Below are 11,896 nucleotides of genomic sequence, written 5' to 3' on the forward strand. Positions count from 1 at the left end.
TCTGAAGGTTTCATCTGCAGACGTACTTTTTGACAAATCAACGATAATGATTTGCCACACACTTCAATGAAAAAACACCGATTATTGTTATTTTACAGGGATGCACATGTTGTGAAAAGCCGCCAAAATGTTTTCTTCACATTTGAAGTTGACCAATGAAATTGCAGTATTTCTTGCATGAGAAATTAGCATATCTAGCAAACACACTTAGCAAAATGGTAGACTATCCTATATAGGCACTATTTACAAACGTTCCTATAGATGTCGTCTTTGGAGGCAATAGATGCCGAGCAAAGCGTTGAAAAGCTGTCTCCAGAAACGCAGACACATGTGGAACTTGCGGAGAAAGATGTTGAAGTCAAGAAAACTTCGGAAAAGGATTTGCTACCGTGGAATACGGGCGATGTAGTTTGGGCAAAGATACCTGGTCACCCATGGTGGCCTTCTTTGATCACGTTTGAACCTAACACTACAATTTATTACAAGATGAAGGGTAGAGCTAGGTATTATCATGTTCAGTTTTATGGTACCGATATGTTGAGAGGCTGGGTGACGGAAAGAAATGTCATCAAGTATGAAGGTAGTGACCATAGCATGTAGTTTTCCATCATTGAACGTTCACAGAGATGGCTTCAAATATATATTTATAGAATTGTTTTTACCAACTATATTTGATTTTGTGTTTATTTTGTATAAGTCAATACATTTTAAGTGTTTGAAATTGGAAATTTAAGAGTATTTAGACTTGAATACGTCTGATTTAGCTCAAAAGGATAGCTGCACATCACATTCAAATTTCGAATGAATGCTATGGAGAGATATGATATCCAACATGGCGACAGAAGCCACGTCCTTTTGTTAAACTGCAATGGTTTGATCATTGTTATCCTGAAAGATTGCTTTTGACTATCATGTGTAAAAAATTAAGTGTAGGAACTAACACTGAACTTTTTTACTTTAAGGAAAATCACATTTTCTTTCTCTAAATCTCTCCATTCATGGCATAAAGTTGTTCAAAATTGCCAATAAGCAACTGCCTTTATGGGAAAATGCAATTAAAAAAGCAGACGAAGTTTGTTCTTTAACCTCACAAGAAAGATTGGACTCTTTTAACACATTAAAACTAAATGTAAATTGTGCTGCCAAACCAGAAAATAAAGACAAGCCTTCTTTATCAATTGATCAGCAATTAAATGGTGACACATTTCAAACTTCAATAAAAGATGATAAAATTTGTGATAAAACTGTTCAAGCAGCAACTACAACTATGCCAAGCAAAAAATTGAAGACAACAAAGTCCATTGAGAAGAGTCGCAAAAAGATAAAGAGTTGTGAAAACAGGAATCATAAGAAAGTAGTAAAGGGAGTTCAAAAGAATTTCACACAAATATTTGACAATGATTCAAAGGACAAGGACCATAAGTGTACTGTCAATAATGATAATTCAAATAAGACAACTCCTACACGAAGAAAACGTGGTCGCCCTCCTAAAGACCCTAGCCATGCTGCAAATTGCATCAATTCATTGCCAAAGAAACCAAAGATAACTTCACCAAAACGGAATGGCTTTTTGCCGAAATTGAACTCTTCGTTTGCAGATAGCGAGAGGTCTGAAACTGGAAGTGATTGCAATAGCTTTTTGACTATGGACATGACAAGTTTTGAAGAGCCAAAGAGGCTATCGTTGAAAGCATGGAAACTTAAAGAAGGTGTTTGTGCCGTGTGTGAGAAACCAGATGATCTAATCATTTGTGAAGGTGTTTGTAAAGAGACATATCACAAAGCTTGTCTTTGGAGTACTGATTATATCCCGGAGAAACTTATTTGTGAAAAGTGCACCACTGGTACCCACGTATGCTTTGTTTGTGGAAAGACTAATGATCTAGTGAAGTGTTCATTTTTACACTGTAATAAGTTCTATCATGTGGAATGCCTGCAGAAGTATGATGTTAAAATTGACGATAATAACGTATTTGAATGCCCTCTTCATCATTGTAATGTATGTGGGATTAACAAGACGAAAAACAAAAGACGTCTAACACAATGTACTCGATGTCCAGTGGCTTATCACAGTGCGACATGCATTGTGGCAGGATCACTTCCAATCACATCACAGTATATAGTTTGTCATAGACATTTCACAGCCGATCCTAAAAAGGCACATCACACGCATGTGAATGTCAATTGGTGTTTTGTTTGCTCCATCGGAGGAGAACTGATTTGCTGTGAAAGATGTCCGGCAGCATTTCATCCCGAGTGCATTCAAGAAAAGGGAATTCCTGAAGGAGATTTCTATTGCCGTGATTGCAGGACTGGCAAAGAGCTGTTATACGGGGAAGTTGTCTGGGTCAAGTTTGGATTGTATAGGTACACTATAGTACATGTTTTTCTGCCTTAGTGTAGGGTGGATTAGTCTTGTGTAATTACTGTTGTCTGGGTCAAGTTTGGATTGTATAGGTACACTATAGTACATGTTTTTCTGCCTTAGTGTAGGGTGGATTAGTCTTGTATAATGACTGTTATCTGGGTCAAGTTTGGATTGTATAGGTACACTATAGTACATGTTTTTCTACCTTAGTGTAGGGTGGATTAGTCTTGTGAAATTACTGTTGTCTGGGTCAAGTTTGGATATGTATGTACAATATAGTACATTTTTTATGGCTTGGGATATGGTTGATTAGTGTTATAAACATAGAATACCCCCACCCCCATCAAAACTGACACTATGTAAAGGTACCCAGTTTGCCATTTGAAAAACATGCATCAAATTCCAATGACTCATGTGGAAGTCAACTCATATAGTTTGCGGGTTGAAACAAAATTATTCATTCATTCATTCATTTATTATATTGCATCCTATCACATTATTTTATGTAATTTTTTTTTTGCATTGATTTAAGGTGGTGGCCCGCACAAATCTGCCATCCTAACTTTATTCCAAACAATATTCAACGAATGAAGCATCAACCAGGGGAGTTTCCTGTCGAGTTTCTTGGTTCTCATGACTATCATTGGATACATCGTGGTCGTGTTTTCTCTTACCAAGAGGGAGACAAAGGGTCAGTTGGCACAGGAGGAAAATATTTGGGAGAAATATTCAAAAGAGGTTGGTTGATAATTGCTGTGGGATTTCCAGGGGGGTGATATGCTCTTACATTAGCCTTTTTTCTTTTTAATAGCTTTTTTTTATTGTTTTTTTTGGGGGGGGTTGTGTTTGTACTAGTGTTTCCGGGGTGTTTTTAGTATTGAATTGAAATTTATAATTCAGCAATATTTCAAAGATATTTTATGGTTTGTTGTGTGTGCTAATGTTTCTATTTTAACATATGTGCTGTCAGCTCTAGTTGAGGCCCATGAAAGATACGTAGAATGGGAAAAGATCCAGGAGGAAAAAGCTGAAAGAGACTTGGAGAAGTTATCAAAGAAACCCGCTGCTTATAAACACATTAAGGTGAAAGTATTGAAAACTTTTTAGTAAATAATGAGAAAAGTTTTTATTACATTTTGTAAAAATACTTAATCAAAATTGTGGATGTATAATTTTCAGATCAGAAATGGTATTTCTTTGTTTTAAGAAGTGCCATTAAGTTTGTTCAATTGTTATTCATACATCATGTGATCACAGTTATTCATACATCATGTGATCACAGTTATTCATACATCATGTGATCACAGTTATTCATACATCATGTGATCACAGTTATTCATACATCATGTGATCACAGTTATTCATACATCATGTGATCACAGTTATTTATACATCATGTGATCACAGTTATTCATACATCATGTGATCGCAGTTATTCATACATCATGTGATCGCAGTTATTCATACATCATGTGATCACAGTTATTCATACATCATGTGATCGCAGTTATTCATACATCATGTGATCGCAGTTATTCATACATCATGTGATCATAGTTCTTGTGTTTTAGGTGAATCGATACACTACAGCATCACGATATGATATTGAGGAATCCGAGTGGACATCTTGCGACTGTAACATTAATGATGAGGATCCATGTGGACCTAACAGTCATTGTCTTAACCGCATTCTATATGTTGAATGCTCGCCATTGAAATGTCCAGCTAAGGAGAAATGTCAAAATCAATGCTTTGTAAAAAGACAGTACTTAGATTGTGAACCCTTTCGTGCTCCAAAACGAGGCTGGGGTTTGAAAGCAAAAGAAGGTATTGCTTTTATCATTATACTGTGTTTAATTTTTATTTGTGGTTAGGAGGGTAGCGTTATTCCCTTTAAAAACAGTAAAAGTTATCTATTTTTTATCATTATTTTATCCATTTCTATATCATTCATCATTTTGGGGTTTTACTTACACAACATCCAGCTTGTTATGGTATGAAAATAGAATGAATTCTAACTTGCATGGTTCGAACCCTGAAGTATTTATTTCATGTTTGTAGATGTAGATCGTCTACAGGGATTTTCAGTTTGACTCTTAAGATGAATGACTATAAAAATGTCGTCAACACTACCACGAACAGCCACTTTTTAGACTGCGCTAACCTGGACGATCAACATCTACAAACATTAAATTTGCACAATCATCGCATCATAAGACATGGCTATCGAATATATAATTTATATACTGACGTCGATTCTCTGAGCTCTATTTTATTCATTGACAGATGCGACGAAAGGACAGTTTGTAATAGAATACGTGGGCGAACTTATCAACGAAGAAACATGTCGTGAACGAGTGAGAAAAGGCATCTCAGATGGTGTAATGAACTATTACATGCTGACTATCGATAAAGATTGCATAATTGATGCTGGACCGATGGGGAACTTTTCTCGCTTCATGAACCACAGTTGTGATCCAAACTGTGAAACTCAAAAGTGGACAGTGAATGGCGAAGTTCGTGTGGGTTTGTTTGCAAAGCGAGATATCAAAGCTGGAGAGGAACTTGTGTTTGATTATCAACTGGATTGTTTGGGTGAGGGCTTTGCGACTCATTTTAAGACCGAGGGAAACTTCCTAAAGGATAATTTTGAGTGGCTCCATGCGAGTGTCGCCAGAAAGCTTTAAGATGTAGACCGTAAAAATGTAGAAAGATTAGTAGACAGTGTTAGTATTAATGAAGATATGGATTACCGAACATAAATTGTATCGTTTTCCCTGAATGCAGTTGCTGTTTTCCTGTTTATATTTGCCAAAATGGCTTCTTGCATTCTGATATTTTTTTCAACTTCTGGATTATTTCACATCGTTGCAGTTTGTATTTTATACGACTCTCTCTCTCTCTCTATTTGATTGCATTGAGAAGTTTGTCGAAAAGATATTGTGAAAGTTAATCGATATTACTTGTTTTTTTTTTGAAGGCAACGAGAAGAAAAGGTGTTGCTGTGGATCGGATAATTGTAGTGGTTTTCTCGGAGTTCGTCCAAAGACCCAGCACGCTTTGAAACTTTTGGAAGAAAAGAAGAAGAATCAGGATTCAAAGAAGAGTCAAGATTCGAAGAAGAAAAAGAAAAAAACAGCTAGTAAAAAGAACATTGATGGTAGGTGCTCCATTTCATTGCAAGGAGAATGTTATTTGATGAAACAACTGACTTTTACGACGATGCCTTACAGAACATGAAGATGAATGTTTTGACTGCGGTGACGGCGGAGAATTGATAATGTGCTCAAAGACAGGATGCTCGAAATGTTACCATCTGTCTTGTCTTACCATCGATAAAATACCACACGGTGATTGGATTTGTCCCTGGCATTTTTGTGATGACTGTGGTAAGGCGGCAACTATACGCTGTCATGAATGCTCCAACTCTTTCTGTCATGTCCACGCTCTTGGACAGATCCACAAGTTACCGGACGGACATTATCTTTGCAATCAGCATTTTATGGAGAGCAAAACTGCTGTCAATGAAGTATTAGAAGATAAATTGTTACCTTCGGCTGATTTTAGGTTAACCAAAGACGAACCGGAGACCAGTGGTTCGGTTCTCTCAAAAAATGCAGACGCATCTTCGCATCCCAACACTAGTTTTGGTGAAAACTTTCATTCATCCCAAATTTCAGCCCGTGCGAACCCCATCAGCAAAACTATAGATCCTCTTGTTGATCCTGTCGTCCCCACTATAGATCCTGACGTCCCGACCATTGATCCCGTCGTTCCCACCATTGATCACGTCATCCCCACCATTGATCCCGTCATCCCCGCCATTGATCCCGTTATCCCCACCATTGATTCCGTCATCCCCACTAAAGGTTCTGTCATACCCACTAAAGATCCTTTCCTACCCACTAAAGATCCTTTCATTCCCACTATAGGTCTTGTCATCCCCTCTACTACTGCTATTGAATCTAATAACGTCTGTAAGTCGATAAATGACATTTTAGATGGCTTCCCTGAAGCAAATGCCACAATGAACGCCATTCCTAGTTGTGATAAACTGAATACCATTTTATCAACTGCAGTCAACTTGGATCCTATAAGTGAACCTACATACCCAACCACTACTATTTCGTCTGTAAATGATGAACCCGTTTAAAATGTATTCAAGGAAGCGTGTTGTGTGACAAGTAAAATGGGTGATTTTTATCTAAATCAAGAAAATTTTATCGGGAGTTTAAACCTACAGTCCATGTCTTACCGTAAACATGGTCTTTTAACAGCTATACTTAGCATGCTTTGCCATATTTTAGGAACATTGACTAACTGCAAGTTTCTTCAAAGGAAGCATAGTTTAATTCTCGTTTTTCACAAGTAATTTACTTTTCTTTGGGAACTACATTTGCCAGACATTTTTCTTTCAAAAGGTAAATTGTTAGTGTAATGTATTGTATTATACTGAGACAGATACGTGAGATCATAAATATTTTCTTCGACTGTGTAATTTTAACACAATACTCGCCACTTCAAATTGCTCTTGATTCTATCAGTGATTCTATCGTCCAATCAAACAACAAGTTTTTATTACAAAACAAACTTTGGAATATTGATAAATAGACTTACATTCAACATATCTTTCGAAGCTAATTAACTCCTGTAGTAAGAAGAAATCAACAATTTATCTTCGTCTGTATAGGAAACTTGAGATGACGGTTTTCATTATGCCAAATATCCCTAGCAGCAATGCCAGCACATATGGGGGGCGTTTGCCTTTCGGTCAACAAAGATACAAGATGGAACATTTAGATAATGAAATAAATCACTTTTACGAGCGATTATGCATATCTTTTTTATCGTGTGTCTACGCTGAGATATGATACTAAATAAGTGTGATAGGAAATGGTTTTATGAAAGCATGTCTGTCAGCTATAGGTTCTCGACAAGCCTATATTCCGACACGGCGCGAGTCTGCTACACTTTTCCTCATTCCAGTAATTGGCGTTCCTTTGATCCATAGACTCTTCGTTTCCCATCACAGTGTGGAGATTTTGGGTATGTAGCCTCGTTACTTTGTTTATATCATTTGAAAAAAATTTCGGGAGAGGAGCGTTTGATATTTTAGCATGCCATAGGATTGATTTCATACTGTTGATAGCTATTTCATGTCTTGTTACCAAGCATGTACTCATCAATTCTCATGAGATGGTAGTAGTGTGCTTGCATTGCACCCCGTAGCAAATGCAAATTTTTAAATCTTGATCACTTGTCAATGATCTTTAGATCTTAACTGTATCAATGACTGAAGTTTAAGATGTATAAAAGTGGGTACGTATTTGTAATAATGCGTGACGTGGACTAAGCCGCTTGACCACATTCTCCAAACATTCGTCACCGACCAACCTACATATTTATGTATATTTATATTATTGACTAATGCCACCTCAATACTGAGGACAAATTTTATCTTTTTGTTCTCAATACGTTTTTTGATCTATTTTGACCTTCGACGTAGAGTGATGCGGTCTTAACGAACTCATTTTTGGGAAAACTAGTATTTTGTACTTCGATTGAGCAGCTCAGACTAATCCGCTTAAGTTTCTGATGTGCACTTCATACAAATTAGATAAAGTTCATTTTCTTTTATTGCAATTAGCTAATTTATGAAACATTTAGGATGCTCCAACTAATTGTATCAATTTCTGAAACAAGTCAAAGTAAATTTGCATCTTGTGTGATTCTAGTTAAAAACCCTTTCCCTAAAATTGGTGTTAATATTTCACGTGATTTTTGAAAGAAAGAATAAACCATTGAGCAATATAAAACATTAGTTATATTACATTCGTGTAATGTTTCCTCTTCAACTTAAGTACGTAGTATTTTTAAAGGAACCATTTGCGGATTTCCCATTTGAAGAAAATGGCGTCAAGTTTCCCTTCGTGAAGAGCGGCTGTAAAGTGCTACCTAAGCGCTTGGTGATAATATAAATATAACTGATAAGCTTACTCAAGAGTCTATGGTTTCAAATTCTATTGACCTTGCAGGTGCCCATCGTGTTTTATCACTAATTTTTTGAAAGTTGCTTATCGACGTTGAACAGGCGTAATTTACCATTTCATACTATTTGATGTCCTTGTTATGATATAGAATTCCAACAACAAATATTGTTGTATTGAAAAGAAAAAGTAAATTTCAAATTTGCAATCATATTTTGTGGTAATCATCGTTCGAACAAAACAGGAAATCCTTTTATAATCTAATCTTAAGTCTTCCTTTACCAAATTTTTATGACCTGTGAACATCGATATACTCATGAAAGGTGCTTTTTTCTTTTTTCCTATTGCTTTTAACTTTTTGATGAATGAAAAAAAAATCAATGATGAGATGCGAAAAAATGAAACGACCACATGTTCAATTGAAGTATTTTCCTTTGCAAAGATTAATTTTCAAGTACGTGTCATTAAACTCGGTGACACAGACATCACTAATCACACCTCAATGTGAAATTTATACTCTCGAATATGTTGTGATAAGAAAATTTACATAAATTTATTTCACACTTGCAGTATTACCTCTATCAGTGCTATGTTTGTATCATGGTAGATTTTATAATATCATTGGTAATTTTGAATACACTAGCTCAATAGACACCAAATATTACATCCGCCAAACTGTCTTGTACAAAAACCAGATATTGACTATCAAACTTTTCGCAAGTATGAGTTTGAGCAAAATGATATTACAAAAGGCCACATGCAAACTTTTCTCAAAATGCATTATCAAAATGCTGGACGTATCATATTTTTAAACTTTCAACAAGTCGTTGGTGTGGTCTTGATGGCTCTTACCATGAGACTGGAGGCAAAACGAACTTCTTGCTTTTTCATTGGCTGTTTTCGAATGTAAAATGTTCTCTGCAAATAAACCAATCCTGTGCAAGTTATGCATCATTACTATTCAGGTGCAACGTGCGTAGAGTGGTTAGTTTCGAGTCTTTTGACGGACATTTGTCAAGTCAACCGTCGTAGTTTATAGATAGAAGATCTTGTGTAAGAGACGAGCTCCTTCGGAAGCGAGTAGTAGATTTGGGTGAGTTTTGATTTATCTTTTAAGGCTAGAAAAAGTTCTATGGGTCAATGCATAGCGTGGGATTGTTCAATTCTATTCCCAAAGGAGTGACTATTGACAAATTTACAATTTTTCATTGAGTTGTTGCTACAATTAGTCATTGAATGTTCCGTTTTAATAATGCAAAGAGAATATTTCAAGTGATTAGTTTGCTTAAGAAAAGCAATGTAAAGCAAAACTGTTGTTACAAATCGGCTCAACAATTATTGTATCGTAATAAACAAAGTATTTGTTTGTTTCTAGCGTTTAAAAGGTAGTTACTAAAGGTTAACCTCCCGAAAATGGTAAGTAGACCAGATGCAATTTGCATAACAAAAGACAGCATTTTTCTGAAAGGCTGTTCGCTGTGAAATGTTTTTTCTTGCTGTGATTTTGCATTATACCATTACTCATAAAGTGGTATAGTTACATTTTGTTTGTATGTAATTTTGCATTGTAGATGTTTGATTGCGTTTTGTTTTCGCAAATTACCACCCCATGTGGCTACTAAAGTGTGAATATCCGAATGTGCTGTAAAGCTTTGCAGGTGTTTTGTGTTTCATTCAATGAAAGTTTCTTGATTATAGGCTGAAATACAGACATACCTGTATGGAAAGAAGTTTCCGAACAGAATTTTTGTTGGAGGTCTTCCTCTAAATGTGAGTATTTATTAATGCTTTCCAGTTAGGCAGTTACACGTGCAGTTTTCTATCAAATGTTGAGCGATTTTGTTTTGAAAAGGTTCATTTCAAAAAGACTTAAATTTGTTTTCATGATTCATTTAGATGTGTTGTACACAAGTCATGTCATCATTGTCTTGTTAATATTAAAAATTAATCGAATTTTTGAGCAATCGTGTGTTGAGTTACTATGAGTATCTCTCTCTCATTTGATTTCATATTTTTCTCTTTTTTTTTTAGACCAGCGCAGTTGAACTGGCAGAGTTCTTTGGTGTGTTCGGGCACGTCACCGAAACAAAAATAATTTTGGACCATTCAGGTCTATCTAAAGGGTTTGTGATCTTCTCGTGGATTCACTTGTAGTATGAGTTATTTTCTCACCATGACCAGCACGCAGCAAAATGTTCTTCATAAATTCCGATACAATATTTGAAGGAGAAGCCTATTATGCCTGCTTCCTTTTTTGGCATCATTGACGATTGTTTTGAAGCCATGTCAGGAAACAGTTGCAAATTAACGTGACAAGTGCGCTGCGAAAATACTCACACCTCCACGTTTTATGTAATGAGTCATTGTTGCGAAACCTTATTTTTGCATCTATTTTTTGTTTCAGTTACGGTTTCGTCACATTTGAGACGAAATCGACCGTCAAAATTATTGAAAATATCGGTGTGATATATTTCAAAAACAAAAAAATAAACATCGGGCCGGCAGTTAGAAAGGAGGCCTCCTTTGTACAGCCGGAGTTAGTCTACTGGCCTCAAAACACATACATTCCCCAACAGGTAGGCGTATTTGCTTCGTTTTTGAATGTATTAAGTCATTGTTTTCATGTTTTATCGCGATCTGTTTTATAGACCCAATGTTACATGGGTTATTCACCAGTGATGGGTATGTGATTGATGTTTTGCTTATTAGTATTTTGCTTTTGTTAAGGCAGATTTTCCAATCGTTTGTAACTTTTTTTAGACCCTGTTTATTGGAATTGTTACGCCAATCAGCCATTTCCAAATGCCAGCAATGTAAGAATATGATTGTTACTTATTTTTTCACTTTGCGAATATTTTAAGACTCAAATTCGATACCCTTATTCCTTGCTCAGATTCCAGCTGAACCTCAGACCCCAAGGATGGTGAGGAGCCATCGAGCAAAAACTGACGTGCCTCCTCGATTCCAAAAATATAGGTTTTAATAAAGATTATAGGCCGGTGTGGGCTGCGTTAGCGGTTTTTAGACTTGTAGTAAGGTTTAACATATAGGTAATTCATAATGTAAAATGCCAATGCATTAGTATAAGTATCTTAGGTTTTAAGTTTTTCTATACCTAAAAGAGAAAGGGCATTTACCCATAAATGTTTCTTTGACATAAACAAAATAATTTTTTATGCACATCATATATATTTTGGTCTTCATAAGGAGCATAGTTTGATAGGGCATAAAAAAAGCTATCTTTATGATGCAATCTGAGTCTGCAGCCTCCATCATAAAGGTGTTTTTGGTGTATATGTGCTTTTTCATATTACAAAAACTAAGATTATATCTTAATTTGTAAATAAAGTAATATTTTGTCATAGTTTCGGGAAGAAATTTATGTAACTTTCTTTAGAAATGTAAGAAGTATACTTGCTGGGTATCCAGTCGTGTATAAAACAGTTGACGTGAATACAACGTGGTTTAAATAAATGGTGTTTGTAAAAGTCTTGGTGGTATGTTTTCTATTTTTGTCCAGAAAGTACGCGAATGCTTGACC

At 35.8% G+C, this 11,896-nt stretch overlaps 2 protein-coding genes across 2 annotated transcripts; both read left to right on the top strand.

Annotated features, from left to right (window-relative positions):
* The first annotated feature begins 216 nt into the window (after window positions 1-216).
* LOC124443617 (histone-lysine N-methyltransferase NSD2-like) lies at window positions 217-6,893 on the top strand. Its single transcript, XM_046994094.1, has 8 exons — window positions 217-580; window positions 963-2,367; window positions 2,901-3,106; window positions 3,339-3,451; window positions 3,940-4,195; window positions 4,655-4,963; window positions 5,349-5,528; window positions 5,602-6,893. The coding sequence occupies exons 1-8, from the start codon at window positions 262-264 to the stop codon at window positions 6,519-6,521; spliced, it is 3,708 nt and encodes a 1,235-aa protein (XP_046850050.1). The 5' UTR covers window positions 217-261; the 3' UTR covers window positions 6,522-6,893.
* Window positions 6,894-7,271: 378 nt separating this feature from the next.
* On the top strand, window positions 7,272-11,843 carry LOC124443629 (protein boule-like). Its single transcript, XM_046994110.1, has 8 exons — window positions 7,272-7,414; window positions 9,731-9,771; window positions 10,054-10,125; window positions 10,387-10,478; window positions 10,760-10,931; window positions 11,004-11,037; window positions 11,116-11,168; window positions 11,249-11,843. The coding sequence occupies exons 2-8, from the start codon at window positions 9,769-9,771 to the stop codon at window positions 11,336-11,338; spliced, it is 516 nt and encodes a 171-aa protein (XP_046850066.1). The 5' UTR covers window positions 7,272-7,414; window positions 9,731-9,768; the 3' UTR covers window positions 11,339-11,843.
* The last annotated feature ends 53 nt before the right edge of the window (window positions 11,844-11,896 follow it).

Source organism: Xenia sp. Carnegie-2017, unplaced genomic scaffold, assembly GCF_021976095.1.
Source record: "Xenia sp. Carnegie-2017 unplaced genomic scaffold, XeniaSp_v1 HiC_scaffold_21, whole genome shotgun sequence".
In the NCBI taxonomy this organism is placed as follows: Eukaryota; Metazoa; Cnidaria; class Anthozoa; order Malacalcyonacea; family Xeniidae; genus Xenia; species Xenia sp. Carnegie-2017.

Excerpts from the sequence above, each read along its gene's own strand:
- LOC124443617 (XM_046994094.1), top strand. The coding sequence starts at position 262 with ATGTCGTCTTTGGAGGCAATAGATGCCGAGCAAAGCGTTGAAAAGCTG. Across the intron at positions 4,196-4,654 it reads GGGTTTGAAAGCAAAAGAAG|ATGCGACGAAAGGACAGTTT; the intron begins GTATTGCTTTTA and ends ATTCATTGACAG. Across the intron at positions 4,964-5,348 it reads TTATCAACTGGATTGTTTGG|GCAACGAGAAGAAAAGGTGT; the intron begins GTGAGGGCTTTG and ends TTTTTTTTGAAG.
- LOC124443629 (XM_046994110.1), top strand. Across the intron at positions 10,479-10,759 it reads CATTCAGGTCTATCTAAAGG|TTACGGTTTCGTCACATTTG; the intron begins GTTTGTGATCTT and ends TTTTTGTTTCAG. Across the intron at positions 10,932-11,003 it reads ACACATACATTCCCCAACAG|ACCCAATGTTACATGGGTTA; the intron begins GTAGGCGTATTT and ends TCTGTTTTATAG.